A 21797-nucleotide genomic window follows, 5' to 3' on the forward strand; every position below is an offset into this window, starting at 1 on the left:
ATATATCCAACATTTGATAAACCATATAGACTCATTTGGAAAATAAAAATGCCTGTTTTCACAATATAAAAGGTAAAGCTTGACTTACTCTTTTTGGCTATGGACATATACAGAAAATAGATCAGTGATCATACATTTTCAAAGATTAACAGGATTGGGAAGGTGGACCAGGGCAGTATACCATTCTCCTTGGTGTGTGATTTTTTTTTTTCTTAATATCAGAAGATAGAATGGGATAATGGTTAAAAACACTTCAAATTTCAGCAAAGATTAGCCATGTCTGAAAGGAAAACATTTAGCTTCCTCTAGAACAGGGGTCCCCAACATTCAGGACCTCATGCCTGATGATATGAGGTGGAGCCGATGTAATAATAATAGAAATAAAGTGTACAATAAATGTAATGTGTTTGAATCATCCCCAACCCACCCCCCATCCCCAGGCCATGAAAAAATTGTCTAAGAAGCTGGTCCCTGGTACCAAAAAGGTTGGGCTGCTGCCTAGAACACCCCTCCCTCCTGTCTTAACCAAAAATACTCCAGATATTCTGAAATGTTTGCTAGTAGGTAAAATACTACCAGGTAAGAATCACTGCAGTTCAGGTAATCAAATCACTTAATACTCGCTACTCCTCACTCCCACATGGCTACAAATGTGAAAACCTGCATAATGAAAAGACTCTACACAACTTTAACTTTTATAACTTCTATCTTATATGTTCTGGTTTGGCTCAGCAATCTTCTCTTAAAGGTCATCTTTGGCCATTCAACTGGGGAAAAAAATGCATGACAGTTTATGGGCAGTGAGTGGTTTTGTAAAACTTAGTCTTGGACTTCTCGTGGGATTCAAAGGATAGAGATAGGAGGGATGGGTGGTAGGGAGGAATATTTTCATTTGAAGAACTAAATTTGATGATTTAGTGTCCAAACTGTTGCTTCTTTTCTAAAGACCTGTTTAAAGTCTCGTTGTTCCTGCCCTCAAAAGAAAAGACACATCAATCTAAGGAGGCCCCATCGGCAGGAACTGTGTGGCCGCTGCAAAGACAAGAGATTCTCCTGTGGCAGCATTTGCAGCTTTAAATACATCATGTGACAGGCAGTGTGTTTTGTTCAGGACTCCTGAACTCTTCCTGTGATTTCCTGTATAGTTCCTTTCTTTCAACTTGACCCTCACCTGGTATTGGAAGATGGATTATGCTTTTGTACTTTTTGTAGTTTGTGTGACAATTGTTGATGTGAATAGAATTAAATAAATGCATGTAAAATAGACTGTGAAGGCACATTAATTGGTGAAAGTCACTCAGTCATGTCTGACTCTTTGCAACCCCACGAACTATACAGTCCATGGAATTCTCCAGGCCAGAATATTGGAGTGAGTAGCCTTTCCCGTCTCCAGGGGATCTTCCCAACCTAGGGATCGAACCCAGGTCTCCTGCATTGCGGGCAGATTCTTTACCAGCTGAACCACAAGGGAAGCCCAAGCATACTGAAGTGAGTAGCCTATCCCTTCTCCAGAGGATAGTCCTAACCCAGGAATTGAACTGGGGTCTGCTGCATTGCAGGTGGATTCTTTACCAACTGAGCTATCAGAGAATCCCCATTAATTGGTGATTCTCGGGTAAAAACATCAATAAAGATTGGGAAATGGTAGACTCTATCACTAATACAAACGGAACAATGAAAGGGAACAATAGTCATTTGACAAACTTTTGTAAACTGGGTGTTGTAAGTGTCAGGAATATAGAGACAATCAAGGGGGTCCTTGCCTTCAAGTATATGTAATCATTATATCAAATGCTTAAATAGCACTTAGTATATGCTAGGCATTGTTGTAACTCATCACAGCAGTTGTATTGCATCCATTTTTAATAGATGAGTAGAAGGAGCCACAGGAAGGTCATAAAGTCAGAATTTGAACCTAGGTAGACCAGTACATTCTCTACAGCTTTAGCTGCTAGTGATAGGTTTATGTTTTCAGATTTAGATGTGTTAAGTGCAGCGAAGGAAATGGAGCTATAATAGTGACTCCTTTAGAAAGGGTGGTTGAAAAGAGGTGACATGAGAACTGAGATCTGCAGGATGAGGGAGAGCTGGGAGAAAAGATGATTTTGGTTCCATAGAAACAACAAGAGCAAAAGCCCTGGAAGTGGGGCAGGAACAAGAGTCCCTGAGGCTAATATCAGACAAAGGCTGGAGAAGGCAGGGCTCAGGTCAAGCATGCGGCAGCTCATGAAAGTATTTAAAGAAGGCACTAACATCAGATTCTTACTGTAAAAATCATACTGCTATGAGAGAAGATCGATAGATCGGAAGGAGGAAGACCAGTTAGGAGGTTAACAAATACACGAGCAAGACGATGGCTTGGAAAAGAGTGGGTGACCATGGAGATGGAGAGAAATACATCAATTCTAGATAATGTTTGAAAGTGGAATGCACAGGATTAGAAGTGGGAGATGGTGAAATGATGCCTTTATATTTGAGTTCTTGGTTGAATGGAACTGAGAGGTATGACAGGAACATATTCTGGAGTCAAATTCAGTTCAGTTCAGTTGCTCAGTCGTGTGTGACTCTTTGCGACCCCATGAGTCGCAGCACGCCAGGCCTCCCTGTCCATCACCAACTCCCGGAGTTTACTCAAACTCATGTCCATCTAGTCGGTGATGCCATCCAGCCATCTCATCCTCTCTCGCCCCCTTCTCCTGCCCCCAATCCCTTCCAGCATCAGGGTCTTTTCCAATGAGTCAACTCTTCGCATGAGGTGGCCAAAGTATTGGAGCTTCAGCTTCAGCATCAGTCCGTCCAATGAACACCCAGGACTGATCTCCTTTAGGATGGACTGGTTGGATCTCCTTGCAGTCCAAGGGACTCTCAAGAATCTTCTCCAACACCATAGTTCAAAAGCGTCAATTTTCGGTGCTCAGCTTTCTTCACAATCCAACTCTCACATCCATACATGACCACTGGAAAAACCATAGCCTTGACCAGACAGACCTTTGTTGGCAAAGTAATGTCTCTGCTTTTTAATATGCTACCTAGGTTGGTCATAACATTCCTTCCAGGGAGTAAGCGTCTTTTAATTTCATGGCTGCAGTCACCATCTGCAGTGATTTTGGAGCCCAAAAAAATGAAATCTGACACTGTTTCCACTGTCTCCCCATCTATTTCCCATGAAGTAATGGGACCAGATGCCATGATCTTAGTTTTCTGAATGTTAAGCTTCAAGCCAACTTTTTCACTCTCCTCTTTCACTTTCAAGAGGCTTTTCAGTTCCTCTTCACTGTCTGCCATAAGGGTGGTGTCATCTGCATATCTGAGGTTATTGATATTTCTCCCAGCAATCTTCATTCCAGCTTGTGCTTCTTCCAGCCCAGCCTTTCTTATGATGTACTCTGCATAGAAGTTAAATAAGCAGGGTGACAATATACAGCTTTGACGTACTCCTTTTCCTATTTGGAACCAGTCTGTTGATCCATGTCCAGTTCTAAGTGTTGCTTCCTGACCTGCATACAGGTTTCTCAAGAGGCAGGTCAGGTGGTCTGGTATTCCCATCTCTTTCAGAATTTTCCACAGTTTATTGTGATCCACACAGTCAAAGGCTTTGGCGTAGTCAATAAAGCAGAAATAGATGTTTTTCTGGAACTCTCCTGCTTTTTCAATGATCCAGCGAATATTGGCAATTTGACCTCGGGTTCCTCTGCCTTTTCTAAATCCAGCTTGAACATCTGGAAGTTCTCGGTTCATGTACTATTGAATCCTGGCTTGGAGAATTTTGAGCATTACTTTGCTAGCGTGTGAGATGAGTGCAATTGTGCTGTAGTTTGAGCATTCTTTGGGATTGCCTTTCTTAGGGATTGGAATGAAATGGACCTTTTCCAGTCCTGTGGCCACTGCTGAGTTTTCCAAATTTGCTGGCATATTGAGTGCAGCACTTTCACAGCATCATCTTTCAGGATTTGAAATAGCTCAGCTGGAATTCCATCTCATCCACTAGCTTTGTTTGTAGTGATGGTTTCTAAGGCCCACTTGACTTCATATTCCAGGATGTGTGGCTCTAGGTGAGTGATCACACCATTGTGATTATCTGGGTTGTGAAGATCTTTTTTGTACAGTTCTTCTGTGTATTCTTGCCACCTCTTCTTAATATCTTCTGCTTCTATTAGGTCCATACCATTTCTGTCCTTTATCAAACCCATCTTTGCGTGAAATGTTCCCTTGGTATCTCTAATTTTCTTGAAGAGGTGTCTAGTCTTTCCCATTCTGTTGTTTTCCTGTATTTCTTTGCATTGACCGCTGAGGAAGGCTTTCTTATCTCTCCTGGCTATTCTTTAGAACTCTACATTCAAATGGGAATATCTTTCCTTTTCTCCTTTGCTTTTCGCTTCGCTTCTTTTCACAGCTATTTGTAAGGCCTCCTCAGACAGCCATTTTGCCTTTTTGCATTTCTTTTCCATGGGGATGGTCTTGATCCCTGTCTCCTGTACAATGTCACGAACCTCCATCCATAGTTCATCAGGCTCTCTGTCTATCAGATCTAGTCCCTTAAATCTATTTCTCACTTCCACTGTATAGTCATAAGGGATTTGATTTAGACCACTGAATGGTCTAGTGGAGTCAAATTACCTTGCTTCAAATCACTGGTGTGATACTTAGGAGATGTATAGTTGTGGGTAAGTTACTTTCTCTCTCTCAATTACTTCTCTGTAAAATGGGCACAGTAATAGTAACTGTCTCTTGTGGATGGTGATGTGAGGATTAAAGCAGCTGATATGTGTTAAGCACTTAGGTTATTACCTGTAAAAGGTGCTCAGTAAACTTAGCTGTCCTGTTTTTGGTGGGACTGTGTAGTGAGAAGGGAAAAGGCTTTTGTTTTTAATAGTAACTTTGAAATATTGGAGACTCCATCCAAATGGAGTTGTCATGTAGGCTGTTGCTTATATGAATCTGGAATTTAGGAGAGGAGGTTGGAGCCAGAGAGAGATTTGTAGATTAAAAAATATATAGTACTTAAAGCTGTAGGCCTAGTTGTGGGTACACACAGATTCCTGGGGCACACCAATACTTGGAACAATGATTCTAAAACTTTAATGTACCATGAGTTACCTAGTGATCTTGTTTTTTTGTTTGTTTTGTTTAATAAAATCAGTCATTTAATTTGATTTCAACCATTATTAAAAATTCTTTATGCTGTGATCCCTATCGTAAGTTGACTTGTTTTTAGCTTAACTTGTCTTTTCCCTCCTCTGCGTTAGATTTTTTAAAATCATTGTATTTATTGGCTATACTAGGTCTTCATTGCTATGAGGGCTTTTCTCTACTGTGGTGAGTGGGGGCTACTCTGTAGTTGTGGTGCATGGACTTCTTGTTGCAGTGGCTTCTCTTGTTGCAGAGCACAGGCTCTAGGGTGCACGGGCCTTCAGTGGCTGCTGCACTTGGGCTCAGTAATTGTGGCTCCCGGGCTCTAGAGCACAGCCTCAATAGTTGTGGCACACAGGTTTAGTTGCTTACTCCAAGGCGTGTGGCATCTTGCTAGATCAGGGATCGAACCATGTCTCCTTCATTGGTAGGTGAAGTCTTTCCCACCAAGCCACCAGGGAATCCCCACTCTGTATTAGATTTTAATTTAGAACTTTTATGGTCATTATTATGGCTCTGCCAGGACCACTGACCTATGATGTGTTTTTCCCAAAGACTCTAATTTTCAGCTTGGATCCAAATTGCCTTTTTAAATTTATTTTTATTGTTTATTTTTTGTAATTTTATTTTATATTGGAGTATAGTCAATTTACAGTATTGTATTCATTTCAGAGATACAGCACAGTGATTCAGTTATACTTGTACATGTTTCTGTTCTGTTTTAGATTCTTTTCCCTTTTAGGATATTACAGAATATTGAGTAGAGTTCCCTGTGCTATACAATAGGTCCTTATTGATTATCTATTTTATGTATAGTAGTGTGTATATGTTAATCCTATCAGTCTCACTTCAGTTGTTCAGTCATGTCTGACTCTTTGCAACCCCCATGGACTGCAGCACGCTAGGTTTCCCTGTCCATCCTCAAATTGTCTGAGGTTGCTCAAATTCATGTCCATTGAGTTGGTGATGCCATCTAACCATCTCATCCTCTGTCATCACCTTCTCTTCCTGTCTTCAATCTTTCCCAGCATCAGCGTCTTTTCCAGTGAGTCAGTTCTCCTCATCAGGTGGCCAAAGTGTTAGAGCTTTAGCTTCAGCATCAGTCCTTCCAATGAATAATTAGGATTGATTTCCTTTAGGATGGACTGGTTGGATCTCCTTGCAGTGCAAGGGACTCTCAAGAGTCTTCTCCAACACCACTGTTCAAAAGCATCAATTCTTTAGTGCTCAGCTTTCTTTATAATCCAACTCTCACATCCCTGCGTGACTACTGGAAAAATCATAGCTTTGATTGTACAGATCTTTGTCGGCAAAGTGATGTCTCTGCTTTGTAATGTGCTGTCTAGTTTGTCACAGCTTTTATTCCAGGAGCAAGCATCTTTTAATTTTGCGGCCACAGTCATCATCTGCAGTGATTTGGCTGCTGCTGCTGCTAAGTTGCTTTAGTCGTGTCCGACTCTGTGCGACCCCATAGACAGCAGCCCACCAGTCTCCCCTGTCCCTGGGATTCTTCAGGCAAGAACACTGGAGTGGGTTGCCATTTCCTTCTCCAGTGCATGAAAGTGAAAAGTGAAAGTGAAGTCACTCAGTTGTGTCCAACTCTTAGCTACCCCATGGACTGCAGCCTACCAGGCCCTTCCATCCACAGGATTTTCCAGGCAAGAGTACTGGAGTGGGGTGCCATTGCCTTCTCTGCAGTGATTATGGAGCCCAAGAAAATAAAGTCTGTCACTGTTTGCATTGTTTCCCCATCTATCTGCCATGAAGTGATTGTCAAGTTAAATTGTCAAGCTCTCTTTGCTGTATTCCCCAGTTGGCACTCTGCTCATGCTCAGTTTTCCAGATTGATCATTAGCTAGCTCTGCTTTTAATTGGTTGATAGCACTTTTGATTTCCCTTCTTCACCAAGTCAGTCTTCTGTACGCTTTTCTTTAGAATACCTTCATTATAACTGTATGTATGGAAGTGTGTGTATATGTCCCATTATTTCTGTAATTATCTCCTTCATCTGCTTGATCTCCTCTCACTAGAACAAAGGCACAAGGCACCCCTAACAAGAAATCAGCACAAACCACTCAACCAATCTTTCCCTCCAAGGGCAAAAACCAAATGTAAGAAAGAAACAACCCTAAAGTGTGGGAAAAGATGACCTGAAGTGGAGCATGTTAGAAAAAAATGATGAAAAGATAGAGAAATATAGCGCAAATGAAAGAACAAGGTAGAAACTCACAAGACCAAATAAACGAAGATGAAATAAGCAAACTACCTGAAAGAGAATTCAGAATAATGATAATAAAGATGCTTCAAAGACTTGAAAATACAATGGAGAAAACACAAGAAATATTTAACACAGTTAATAGAATCACCAAGGACATAGAAGAAATAAAGAATAAGCAAACTTAGATGAATAACACAATTACTGAAATTAAAAAATACTCTAGAAGGAGTCAATAGCAGAATAACTGAGGCAGAGGAATGGATAAATGAGCTGGAGGATAGAATGGTGCAAATAACTGCTGAAGAGCAGAACAAAGGGAAAAGAATGAAAAGAATTGAGGATAGCCTCAGAGACCTTTGGAACAATATTAAATGCATCAACATTCAAGTTATAGGGATCCCAGAGGAAGGAAAAACAAAAAGTCACTGAGAAAATTTTTGAAGAAAATATAGCTGAAAACTTCCCCAACATGGGAAAGGAAATAGTCAATCAAGTCCAAGAAGCACAGAGTCCCTTACAGGATAAACACAAGGAGAAATACATCAAGACACATAGTCATCAAGCTAACAGAGATTAAGCACAAAGAAAGAATATTAAAAGAAGCAGGGGAAAAGCAACAAGAAACATACAAGGGAAAGCCCATACAATTAGCAGTGAATCTTTCAGCAGACACTCTGCAGGCCACAAGGGAATGACAGGATATATTTAAAGTACTGAAAGAGAAAAATCTACAACCAAGATTACTATACCCAGCAAAGATCTCATTCAGAATTGATGGAGAAATCAAAGTTTTACAGACAAGCAGAAGTTAAGAGAATTTAGAACCACCAAACCAGCCTTGCAACAAATACTAAAGGGACTTATATAGCCAGTAAACACAAGAGAAAGGAAAGACCTACAAATACAAACCCAAAACAATCAAGAAAATGCCAATAGAAACATGTGTATCAATAATTACCTTAAATGTAAATGGATTAAATGCACCAACCAAAAGATAAAGGATGACTGAATGGATTCAAAAACAAGACCCATATATATGCTGCCCACAAGAGACCCACTTCAGACATAGAGACACATACAGACTGAAAGGAAAAGGTTGGAAAAAGATATTCCTTGCAAATGGAAACTAAAAGAAAGCCAGAGTGGCAATCCTTATTTCAAACAAAATAGATTTTAAAGAATATTATAAGAGCCCAAGAGGGACACTACATAATGATCAAGGGATCAGTCCAAGAAGATGATGTAGCAATTGTAAATATTTATGCACCCAACATTGGAACACCTCAATACATAAGGCAAACACTGATAGGCATAAGAAAGGAAATTGACAGAAACACAATAATAGTAAGGGACTTTAACACCCCATTTATACCAATGGACAGATCATCAAAACAGAGACTCAATAAAGAAACAAACCTAAAATGAAACATTAGACCAAATAGACCTAATTGATATCTTCAGAACTTTCCATTGAAATGCAGAAAATACATTTTCTTCTAAAGTGCACATGGAACATTTTTCAGGGTAGACCACATCTTGGGCCACAAACCAAGCCTCAGTAAATTTAAGAAAACTGAAATCATATCAAGTATCTTCTCTGACCACAATGCTATAAGACTAGATATCAACTATAGGAAAAAAACTGCAAAAAACCCACAAACTCATGGAGATTAAATAGTACATTACTAAATAACAAAGAGGTTACTGAAGAATAAGAAAGGAAATCAAAAGATTTCTAGAAACAAATGAAAATGAAAACACAGCAACCCAAAGCCCATGGGATTCAGCAAAAGCAGTTCTAAGAGGGAAGTTTATAGTGATACAATCATACCTGAAGAAGCAAGAAAAGCACTGAACAGACAACCTAACTCTGTATCTAAAGCACCTGGAAAAAGAAGAACAAAAAAACCCCAAAGTCAGCAGAAGGAAAGAAATCATAAATATCAGAGCAGAAATAATGAAAAGGAAATGAAAGAAACAATAGCAGAGATTAATAAAACTAAAACTTTGTTCTTTGAGAAGATAAACAAAATTGACAAACCACTAGCCAGACTCATGAAGAAAAGGAGAAAGATCAAATCAACAAAATTAGAAATGAAAAAGAAGTTGCAACAGACAACACAGAAATACAGATGATCATAAGAGAATATTATGAGCAACTATATGCTAATAAAATGGACAACCTAGAGGAAATGTACAGATTGTTAGAAAAGTTCAACCTCCCGAGACTGAACCAAGAAGAAATAGAAATTATGAAGAACCCAGTTACAAATGCTACAATTGAAACTGTGATAAAAAAGTCTCCCCAAAAACAAAAGCCCAGGGTCAGATGGCTTCACAGGAATTCTGTCAAACATTTAGAGAGGAGCTAATGCCTATTTTTCTGAATGTATTCCAAAAAATTGCAAAGGAACACTTCCAACTCATTCTCCAAGGCCACAATCACCCTGATACTAAAACCAGACAAAGACAACACAAAAGAAAATTACATGCCAGTATCACTGATGAACATAGATGCAAAAATCCTTAACAAAATTGTAGCAAACAGAATTCAACAACACATTAAAAAGCTCATAAACAGTGACCAAGTCGGGTTTATTCCAGGGATGCAAGGATTCTTTAATATATACAGATCAGTCAATGTTATGCACCATATCAACAAATTGAAAGATAAAAGCTATATGATCATCTCAATAGATGTAGAAAGACCCTTTGACAAATTCAGCACACATTTATGATGAACACTTCAAAAAATGGGCATAGGAACCTACCTCAACATAGTAAAGGCCATATATGATAAGCCCACAGCAAACATTATTCCCAATGGTGAAAAACTAAAAGCATTCCCTCTAAGATCAGGAAAAGACAAGGTGTCCACTCTCACCACTGTTATTTAACATATTTCTGGAAGTCCTAGCTACAGCAATTAGAGAAGAAAAAGAAAGAAAAGGAATCCAGATCGGAAAAGAAGTTACTCTCTCACTGTTTGCAGATGACATGATACTATACATAGAACACCCAAAAGAAACTATCAGAAAATTACTAGAGCTAGTCAGTGAATTCAGCAAAGTCATGGGATACGAGGTCAGTACACAGAAATCACTTGTATTTCCTATATTCAGATCAGTTGCTAAGTTGTGTCTGACTCTTTGCAACCCCATAGACTGCAGCATGCCAGACTTCCTTGTCCATCACCAGTACTTGGAACTTGCTCAAACTTATCAAGTTGGTGATGCCATACAACCATCTCATCCTCTGTCATTCCTATATACTAGCAATGAAAAATCAGAGAAATTAATGAATCAATCCTGGTCACCACTGCATCAAAAAGAATAAAATATCTAGGAATAAACCTACCTAATGAGACAAAAGACATGTATATGGAAAATTATAAGACACTGATGAAAGAAATCAAGGACAATGTAAACAGGTGGAGAGATATTCTATGTTCCTGTGTAGGAAGAATCAATATTGGGAAAATGACTATACTGCCAAAGGCAATCTACAGATTCATGCAACGCCTATCAAATTACCAATGGCATTTTTCACAGAACTAGAACAAAAAAATTGACAATTCATATGGAAACACAAAAGACCCCAAATAGCCAAAGCAGTCTTGAGAAAGAAGAATGGAGCTGGAGGAATCAACCTGCCCAACTTCAGATTATACTACAAAGCTACAGTCATCAAGACAGTATGCTACTGGCACAGAAACAAGACCAATGGAACAAAGTAGAGAACCAAGAGATAAACCCATGCACTTATGGGTACTGTTTTTGACAAAGGAGGCATGAATATACAGTGGGGCAAAATAAGACTCTTCAGTAAGAGGTGTTGGGAAAACTGGACAGCTACATGCAAAAGAATGAAGTTAGAACACTTTCTAACATCATATACAAACATAAACTCAAAATGGATTACAGACCTAAATGTAAGACCAGAAACTATAAAACTCTTAGAGGAAAGCATAGGCAGAACACGTGAACTTAAAAGCTTTTGCACAGCAAACTACAAACAAGATGAAAAGACAACCCTCAGAATGGTAGAAAATAATAGCAAGTGAAACTGACAATTTCCAAAATATACAAGCAGCTCATACAACTCAATACCAGAAAAAAGCCCGATCAAAAAGTGGGGAAATGACCTAAAAAGGCATTTCTCCAAAGACATACAGATGGCTAACAAGCACATGAAAAGATGCTCCACATCACTCATTATTAGAGAAATGCAAATCAAATCTATAATGAGATAGCATCTCACACCAGTGAGAATGGCCATTATCAAAAAGTACAAACAATAAATGCTGGAGAGGGTGTGGAGAAAACAGAACCCTCTTGCGTTGCTGATGGGAATGTAAACTGATACAGCCACTGTGGAAGATGGTATGGAGAGTCCTTAAAAAGTTAGGAATAAAACCACCGTATGACCCAGCAATTCCACTCCTAGGCATGTACCCTGAGGACACCAAAATTGAAACAGACACATGTACCCCAATTTCCACTGCAGCACTATTTACAGTAGTTAGAACATGGAAGCAACCTAGATGTCCATTGACAGATGAATGGATAAAGAAGCTGTGGTACATATATACAATGGAGTACTAATTAGTAGTAAAAGGGAATGCATTTGAATCAGTTCTAATGAGGTGGAGAACCTAGAACCTATTAAACAGAGTGAAGTAAGTCAGAAAGAGAAATATAAATACCACATACTGATGCACATATATGGAATCTAAAAAGATGGTGATGATGGATTTGTTTTCAGGGCAGCAGTGGAGAAACAGACATAGAGAACAGACCTATGAACACAGGGGGATGGGAGAAGGGAGAGGGTGAGATGTATGGAGAGAGTAACATGGAAATGTACAACACCATATGTAAAATAGATAGCCAATGGGGATTTGCTGAATGACTCAGGAAACTGAAACAGTGGCTCTGTGACAATCCAGAAGGGTGGAATGGGGAGGGAGTTGTGAGGGAGGTTCAGGACAGAGGGGACATGGGTGTACCTATGGTCGATTCTTGTTGATGTATGACAGAAAACCACAAAATTCTGGAAGCGGTCCCACGGTGGTGGAGGAATAGCATGGGGAGATCACTTTCTCCCCCACAAATTCATCAAAAGTTCATTTGAATGTTGAGCAACTTCCACAAAACAACTTCTGAACACTGGTTGAGGACACCAGGCACCCAGAAAGGCAGTCCATTTTCTTTGAAAGCAAGTAGAACAAAATATAAAAGACAAAACAGATACAAAAGACTTAGGGAAGGAGACCCATTCTGGGGAGGGAGTCCTGAAGGAGAAGTTTCCACACAATAGGAAACCCTCCCACAGGCAAGTATGTGGAGAGTTTTGAAATCTTGGAGGGCAGCATAACTGGGAGAGAAAAACAACAACACAGAATATGCACCCAACTGCAACTGCCAGCAGAGAAGTAACCCAGATGCTCAAGCCCACTACCAGCGAGTGGGGGCTGGGCAGGGAGGCTCCAGCTGCATCATCAATCCTTAGGGTAAGGACCTGGCTTTAATGCCCTAAGGACAATCTGAGGGAGCTAACATGAGATAGCCACCCAAATGGTGGGATTGCCAGAGGGAAAAAAAAACAACTTTCCTGCAAAAGGCTCTAACACACAGCCTAGTATACTCACAGAACAAAAGACTGAGCCAATAACAAAGGAGAGCTAGCTGGATGTGTATAGGCCCCTTTCCCTGTGGCCCTCCCCCCCCCCGCCCCCAGCAAAAAGGCAGGCATGTGACAGCCAGAGCTGGAAGGCAAGGGGCTGCTGCAGTCTTGACCCCAGAAATGGCATCTTCCATCATACTGTGAGCAGGCTCCCAGCTGCTAACCACATCTTCCTGGGATCCTGGACAGTTGACATTAGCCAGGAATGTCACAGCCTGAGATCAGCTCCCCTGAGGAGACACACAGCACACCGAAGACAGTGCTCTTGCGGCGCACCTGGGAAACCAAGCGGCTGGGGCCAGGGAGGTGATTAAGATGCACAGCCCACTTGGGACAGTGTGCTTGCCAAGCACCCAATTGCCTGAGCTGCTCAGACCTAGGAAGAGCGCAAAATGCACACCCCAACCGGGTCTGAGCCCTTGCAGAGTACCCAAGAACCTGAGCAGCTTAGACCTGGGAAGGGCATGAAATGCAGGGCTCACATGCTCCTTGCAGAGCACCCTGGAGCCTGGGCATTGTAGACCCAGGAAGCACATGCCACCTTGGGCTGTGGCAAACCCAGTGTGGTTCACACACTGTGAGCACTCCCCACACATGCCAGCAACATTTGTTTGCAGTGTCCCTCCCTCCCCACAACACAACTGAACAAGTGAACCTAAATAAGTGACCACCTTTGCCCCCTTGTGTCAGGGCAGAATTTACATACTGAAGAGATTTGCAAACAGAGGAAGCCAAGATAAAGAAGAGGGAACTGCTCTGGAAGTGACAGGTGTAACAGACTAAAACCCTGCAGTTGATATTGACTAAGCATTGGAGTAGGCCCATAGACCTTGAGAGCAAGTACAAGCTGGAACAAGGAACTCGCTGAAACTGAACCAACCCCACACTGCCCAAATAGCTCCAGAGACGTTCCTAGATATATTTTTTACTATTATCACTTTTTAATTTTTTTAAAAAAATTCAAGTCCTTTATTAGTCCTTTAATTTTCATTTTTATACTCTCTATTAGCTTGCAAAAAAAAAGACCCAATGTTTAAAACAAATTTTATTTATATATTTTTTAATTTTTGTGATTGATTTTGTTTTGTATTTTTTATACTGTATTTTTGAGAGCCTAACCTCTATTCTAGATTTTTAACCTTTGCTTTTTGGTATTTGTTATCAATTTTGTACCTTTAAGGATCTAATCTTCAGTATCTATTTTCACTCTAGGGATTTGATTACTGGCTTGATTGCTCTCTCCCCCTTTGACTCTCCTTTTTCTCCCCCAGGTCACCCCTATCTCCTCCTTCCCCCTTCTCTTCTCTAGTTAACTCTGTCGATCTCTCTGAGTGTTCCGGGCTGTAGAGAGCACTTAGGGAATTGATTACTGGTTAGATTGCTCTCTTCCACTTTTGACTCCACCTCTTCTCTTCCTGGTCCCCTCTATCTCCATCCTTCCTATTCTCTTCTTTATTTATTTCTGTGAATCTCTCTGGGTGTCCCTTGCTGTGGAGAATTGGTTCACCATTAACCTAGATGTTTTATCATCAGTGCTGTGTGGAAGGAGAAGTCTTGAGGCTACTGTAAGAATAAGACTGAAAGCCAGGAGCAGGAGGCTTAATTCCAAAGCTTGAGAAGATCAGAGAACTCATGAATCCAGGGAACATTAATAGACAAGGGCTCTCCCCAAAATCTCCATACCTACTTTGAAACCAAGCTCTACCCAAGAGCCAACAAGTTCTAGTGCAAGACTTACCTTGCTAATTCACCAGCAAAGCGGGAACACAACACTGAGCATTAAAAGAGAGGCTGCTCAAAGCCATCCCAAACCCATAGACTCCCCAAAACTCACTAATGGACACTTCATTGCACTCCAGAGAGATGAGATACAGCTCCACCCACCAGGACACAGATGCAGGCTCCCCCAACCAGGATACCTTGACAAGCCACTAGTCCAACCCCACCCACGGGGAGCAGACTCTACAATAAAGAGGAAACACAAGCATCCAGCCTACAGAAAGGGCACCTTAAACACAGTAATCTAAACAAAATGAAAAGGCAGAGAAATGTTCACCAGCTAAAGGAACATGATAAAAATCCACCAAACCAAACCAAAGAGGAGGAGATAGGGAGTCTACCTGAAAAAGAATTCAGAATGATGATAGTAAAGCTGATCCCAAATCTTGAAAACAAAATGGAGTTACAGATAAATAGGCTAGAAACAAGGATTGAGAAAATGCAAGAATTGTTTAACAAGGACCTAGAAGAAATAAATAAGAGTCAGTCAATAATGAATAATGCAATAACTGAGATCAAAAGCACTCTGGAGGAAACCAACAGTAGAATAACTGAGGCAGAAGAGAGGATAAGTGAGGTGGAAGATCAAATGGTGGAAATAAATGAAGCAGAGAGGAAAAAAGAAGAATTAAAAGAACTGAGGGCAATCTCAGAGACCTCTGGGACAATGTTAAATTGTCCAACATTGGAATCATAGGTGTCTGAGAAGAAGAAGACAAAAATAAAAGGCATGAGGAAATAATTGAGGAGCTAATACTTGAACACTCCCCTAAAATGGGGAAGGAAATAGCCACCCAAGTTCAAGAAATGCAGAGTCCCAAACAGGATGAACCCAAGGCAAAACACCCCAATACACATATTAATCAAACTAATGAAGATTAAACACAAAGAGCAAATATTAAAAGCAGCAAGGGAAAAGCAACAAATAACACACAAGGGGATCCCCATAGGGATAACTGCTGATCTTTCAACAGAAACTCTTCAGGCCAGAAGGGAATGGCTGGACATACTTAAAGTGATGAAAAAGAAAAGCCTACAACCAAGATTACTTTTCCCCAGCAAGGATCTCATTCAGATATGAAGGAGAAATCAAGAGCTTTACCAAAAGCTGAGAGAATTCAGCACCACCAAACCAGTACTTTAACAAATGCTAAAGGATATTCTTTAGACAGGAAACACAGAAAAGGTGTCATAAAACTGAACCCAAAACAACAAAGTAAATGGCAACTGGATCATACTTATCAATAATTACCTTAAATGTGAATGGGTTGAATGCCCCAACCAAAAGACAAAGACTGGCTGAATGGATACAAAAATAAGACCCCTATATATCCCGTCTACAAGAGACCCACCTCAAACCAAGGGATACATACAGACTGAAAGTGAAGTGTTGGAAAAAGATATTTCATGCAAATGGAGACCAAAAGAAAGCAAGAGTAGCAATAGACTTTGAAATAAAGACCATGAAAAGAGACAAGAACACTACACAATGGTCAAAAGATCAAGAAGATATAACAATTATAAATATATGTGCACCAAACATAGAGAACCTCAATACTTAAGGCAAATGCTAACAAGTATGAAAGGGGAAATTAACAGTAACAGTAATAGTGGGAGACTTTAATACCCCAGTCACACCTATGGATAAATCAACCAAACAGAAAATTAACAGGGAAACACAAGCTTTAAATGATACAATGGACCAGTTAGACCTAATTGATATCTATAGGACATATCATCCCAAAACAATGAATTTCACCTTTTTCTCAAGTGCACACGGAACATTCTCCAGGATAGATCACATCCTGGGCCATAAATCTAGCCTTGGTAAATTAAAAAAACATTGAAATCATTTCAAGCATCTTTTCTGATCACAATGCAGTGAGATTAGATGTCAACTACAGGAAAAAAAACTATTAAAAATACAAACATATGGAGGCTAAACAACACACTTCTGAATAACCAACAGATCAAGGAAGAAATCAAAAAGGAAATCAAAATATGCATAGAAACAATTTTTGAAAATGAAAACACAACAACCCAAAATCTATGGGATTCAGTAAATGCAGTACTAAGAGGAAGGTTCATAACAATACAAGGTTACCTCAAGAGACGAAACATCAAATAAATAACCTAACATTACACCGAAAGCAACTAGAAAATGAAGACATGAAGAACCCCAAAGTTGTTAGAAGGAAGGAAAGAAAGAAAAATCAGAGCAGAAATAAATGAAAAACAAAGGAGACTATAGCAAAAATCAGCAAAACTAAAAGCTGGTTCTTTGAGAAGATAAATAAAATAGACAAACCATTAGCTAGACTCATCAAGAAAAAAGGGGAGAAGAATCAAATCAATAAAATTAGAAATGAAAATAGAGAAATCATAAAAGAAACACAGAAATACAAAGGATCATAAGAGACTACCATCAGCAACTATATGCCAATAAAATGGACAACTTGGAAGAAATGGATGAATTCTTAGAAAAGAATAACCTTCCAAAATTGAATGAGGAAGAAACAGAAAATCTTAACAGACCCATCACAAGCACAGAAATCAAAACTGTAATAAAAAATCTTCCAACAAACAGAAGCCCAGGACCAGATGGCTTCACAGGTGGATTCTACCAAAAATTTAGAGAAGAACTAGTACCTCTCCTTGGAGAAGGCAATGGCAACCAACTACAGTACTCTTGCCTGGAAAATCCTGTGGACGGAGGAGCCTGGTGGGCTGCAGTCCATGGGGTCACTAAGAGTCGGACATGAGCGACTTCACTTTCACTTGCCACTTTCATGCATTGGAGAAGGAAATGGCAACCCACTCCAGTGTTCTTACCTGGAGAATCCCAGGGACAGGGGATCCTGGTGGACTGCTGTCTGTGGGGTTGCACAGAGTCAGACACGACTGAAGTGACTTAGCAGCAGCAGCACCTATCCTACTCAAACTTCCAGAAAATTTCAGAGGAAGGTAAACTCCCAGACTCATTCTATGAGGCCACCATCACACTAATTCCAAAACCAGACAAAGATGCCACACACACACACATACACACACAAACTATAGGCCAATATTACTGGTGAACATAGATGCAAAAATACTCAACAAAATTCTAGCAAACAGAATCCAACAACATATTAAAAGATCATACATCATGACCAAGTGGACTTTATCCCAGGAATGCAAGGATTCTTCAATATTTGCAAATCAATCAATGTGATACACATTAACAAACTGAAAGATAAAAACTATATGATTATCTCAATAGGTGCAGAGAATGCCTTTGACACAATTCAACACTCATTTATGATAAAAGCTCTCCAGAAAGCAGGCATAGAAGGAACATACCTCAACATAATAAAACCCATCTATGGTAAACTCGCAGCAAACATTATCCACAATGGCAAAAAATTGAAAGCATTTCCTCTAAAGTCAGGAAGAAGACAGCAGTGCCCACTCTCACCACTACTATTGAACATAGTTTTGGAAGTTTAAGCCACAGCAATCAGAAGAAAAAGGAATCCAGAATGGAAGAGAAAAACTGAAACTCGCACTGTTTGCAGATGGCATTATCCTCTACATAGAAAATCCTAAAGACACTACCAGAAAATTACTAGAGCTAATCAGTGAATATAGTAAAGTTTCAGGATATAAAATTAATACATAGAAATCCCTTGCATCCCTATACACTAACAATGAGAAAACAGAAAGAGGAAACAATCCCATTCACCATTGCAATGAAAAGAATAAAATACTTGGGAATAAATTTACCTAAAGAAGCAAAAGACCTATATATAGAAAAGTATAAAACACTGATGAAAGAAAACAAAGGTGACACAAATAGATGGGGAAACATACCATGTTCATGAATCAGAAGAATCAATATAGTGAAAATGAGTATACGATCCAAAGCAATCTACAGATTCAATGCAATCCCTATCAAGCTACCAACGGTATTTTTCACAGAACTAGACCAAATAATTTCACAATTTGTATGGAAATACAAAAAACCTCGAGTAGCCAAAGCAATCTTGAGAAAGAAGAATGGAACTGGAGGAATCAACCTGCCTGACTTCAGACTATACTACAAAGCTACAGTCATCAATACAGGTACTGGCACAAAGACAGGAATATTGATCAATGGAACAAAATAGAAAGCCCAGAGATGAATCCATGCATCTGTAGAAACCTTATCTTTGACAAAGGAGGAAAAAATATACAATGGAGAAAAGATAATCTCTTTAACAAGTGGTGCTGGGAAAACTGGTCAACCACCTGTAAAAGAATGAAACTAGAACACTTTATAACACCATACACAAAATTAAACTTATAGTGGATTAAAGATCTAAATGTTAGACCATAAACTGTAAAACTCCTAGAGGAAAACAAAGGCAGAACACTCACTGACACAAATCACAGCAAAATCCTCTATGACCCACCTCCCAGAGTAGTGGAAATAAAAGCAAAAATAAACAAATGGGACTTAATTAAGCTTAAAAGCTTTTGCACAACAAAGGAAACTATACTCAAGGTGAAAAGACAGCCTTCAGAATGGGAGAAAATAATAGCAAATGAAATAACTGACAAAGAATTAATTTCCAAAATATACAAGCAGCTCAGAAAAATAAACGACCCAATCAAAAAATGAGCCAAAGACCTAAATAGACAGTTCTCCAAAGAAATCATATAGATGGTTAACAAACACATGAAAAGATGCTCAGCATCACTCATTATCAGAGAAATGCAAATCAAAACCACAGTGGGGTACCATCTCACACAGGTCAGAATCACTGCCATCAAAAAGTTTACAAATAGTAAATGCTGGAGAGGGTGTGGAGAAAGGGAACCCTCTTACACCATTGGTGGAAAAGCAAACTAGTGCAGCCACTATGGAGAACAGTGTGGAGATTCCTTAAGAAACTGGAAATAGAACTGCCATACGACCCAGCAATCCCACTGCTGGGCATACACACTGAGGAAACCAGAATTGAAAGAGACATGTGTACCCCAGTGTTCACGACAGGGGATGAGATGGTTGGATGGCATCACCGACTCAATGGACTTGAGTTAGGGTAAACTCCGGGAATTGATGATGGACAGGGAGGCCTGGCATGCTGTAGTCCATGGGGTTGCAAAGAGTTGGACATAACTGAGCAACTGAACTGAACAGTTGATTAACAGTGTTGTATTACTTTCAGGTGTACAGCAAAGTGATTCAGTTCCACATGCATCTGTAGCTATTCTTTTTCAGAACCTTTTCCCTTATACATTTTTATAGAATATGGAGCAGAGTTCTCTGTGCTATACAGTAGATCTTTTTTGGTTATCTGTTTTAAATATCTTAGTATATATATGTCAATCCCAAACTCTAAATTAGTCTCTTCTCTCCACTTTTCCTCTTTGGTAATCATAAGTTCGTTTTCTGAGTGTGTTTCTGTTTTGTGATAAGCTTATTTGTATCATTTTTAAAAAAGATTCCTCTTATAAGTGGAATTGTATTTGTCTTTGTCTGTCTGACTGATGTGATACTATAATCTACAGGTGCATCCTGGTTGCTGCGAATGGTATTTAATTCTTTTTAATTGCTGAGTAGTATTCCATTGGATATATATCCCATCTTCTTTGTCCATTCCTCTGTCCCTGGGTGATTAGGTTGCTTCTGTGTCCTGGCTGTTTTTAACAATGTGGCAGAACAATGGGATGCGTGTATTTTTTGAAGCCATGGATTCCTCCAGGTACATGCCCAGGAGTGTAATTGCTGGATCATATGGTAGCTCTGTTTTTAGTTTTTGAAGGAGCCTCCATACTGTTCTCCATAGTAGCTGCACCAATTTACATTCCCACCAACAGTGTAGGGGGGTTTCCTTTCTCCACACCCTCTCCAGCACTTGTTTGTAGACTTTTAAAAACACTTGTATTTATTTAATTTTTGGCTGCACTGGATCTTCATTGCTGAGTGCAAGCTTTCTCTTGTTGCAGTGAGCAGAGGCTACTCTTTGTTGCAATGCTTGGGCTTCTCATTGTGGGGGCCTCTCTTGTGGAGCACGGGCTCGAGGTTCATGAGCTCTAGAGCACTGGCTCAGTTAGGTATGGTCCATGGGCTCAGTTGCCCCAGGGCATGTGGAATCTTCCTGGAGGAGGGATCAAACCCATTTTCGCTGCATTGACAGGCAGGTTCTTTTTTTTTTTTTTTTTTTTTGGCTCTGCTGGGTTTTCGTTGTGGGTTTTCTCTAGTTGTGGTTGGTGAGCAGAGGCTACTCCCCATTTTGGTGTGCAGGCATTGGGGTGGCTTCTCGTTGGTGGAGCATGAGCTCTAGGTGTAAGGGCTTCAATAGTTGCAGTGCAAGGGCTCAGTAATTGTGGCACATGGGCTTATTTGATCTGAGGCATTCCCAGACCAGGGATCAAATTCATGTCCATGCCAGGTGGACTCTTATCCACCGACCACCAGGGAAGTCTGGCAGGTGGATTCTTAAGTGCCGGACTACCAAGGAAATCCTGTTTGTAGACTTTTTGATGATGGTGATTCTGACCAGGGTGAGGTGATATCGTGTAGTTTTTAAAAAATATTTTAATTTTATTGAAGTATAGTTGATTTACAATGTTGTGATAGCCTGAAGTGTACAGCAGAGTGACCCAATTACACATACACATATATTCATTTCCTCACAGACTCCCATTCAAATAAGCCACATAGAGTACTGATTAGAGCTCCCCATGCTGTACAGTAGGGTCCCTGCTGGCCATCCATCCCATAAGTAGTAGACTGTGTGTGTCCCTCCCAAACTCCTGATCCATCCCTCCCCATCCCTATATTTCCCCCATCATCTTGGCAATCACAAATCTGTGCTTGATATCTGTAAGTCATTTTCTGTTTTATAAATATGTTCATTTGCATCATTTTTTTTAACTTTTTTTCTTTTTTTTTTTTAATTTATTTTTTTTTATTAGTTGGAGGCTAATTACTTCACAACATTTCAGTGGGTTTTGT

At 39.9% G+C, this 21797-nt stretch overlaps 1 protein-coding gene across 7 annotated transcripts in view; it reads left to right on the forward strand.

The window, feature by feature from the left end:
- Window positions 1–21797, forward strand: part of ZAR1L (zygote arrest 1 like) — an 83723-nt gene that overhangs the window by 7796 nt on the left and 54130 nt on the right. Inside the window, exon 2 of one of the 7 annotated variants that reach the window (XM_043477474.1) lies at window positions 21185–21661. The exons of 4 other annotated variants lie outside the window; for them this stretch is intronic. In XM_043477474.1, the coding sequence (XP_043333409.1) occupies window positions 21185–21352 (168 nt within the window). In that variant the 3' untranslated portion in view covers window positions 21353–21661. Of the gene's footprint in view, window positions 1–946; window positions 1382–21184; window positions 21662–21797 lie in introns of those variants that run through there. 2 more of the 7 variants (XM_043477472.1, XM_043477473.1) reach the window with 2 other exon arrangements.

The sequence above is a fragment of the Cervus canadensis genome, chromosome 9 (assembly GCF_019320065.1).
Source record: "Cervus canadensis isolate Bull #8, Minnesota chromosome 9, ASM1932006v1, whole genome shotgun sequence".
Lineage (NCBI taxonomy): Eukaryota > Metazoa > Chordata > Mammalia > Artiodactyla > Cervidae > Cervus > Cervus canadensis.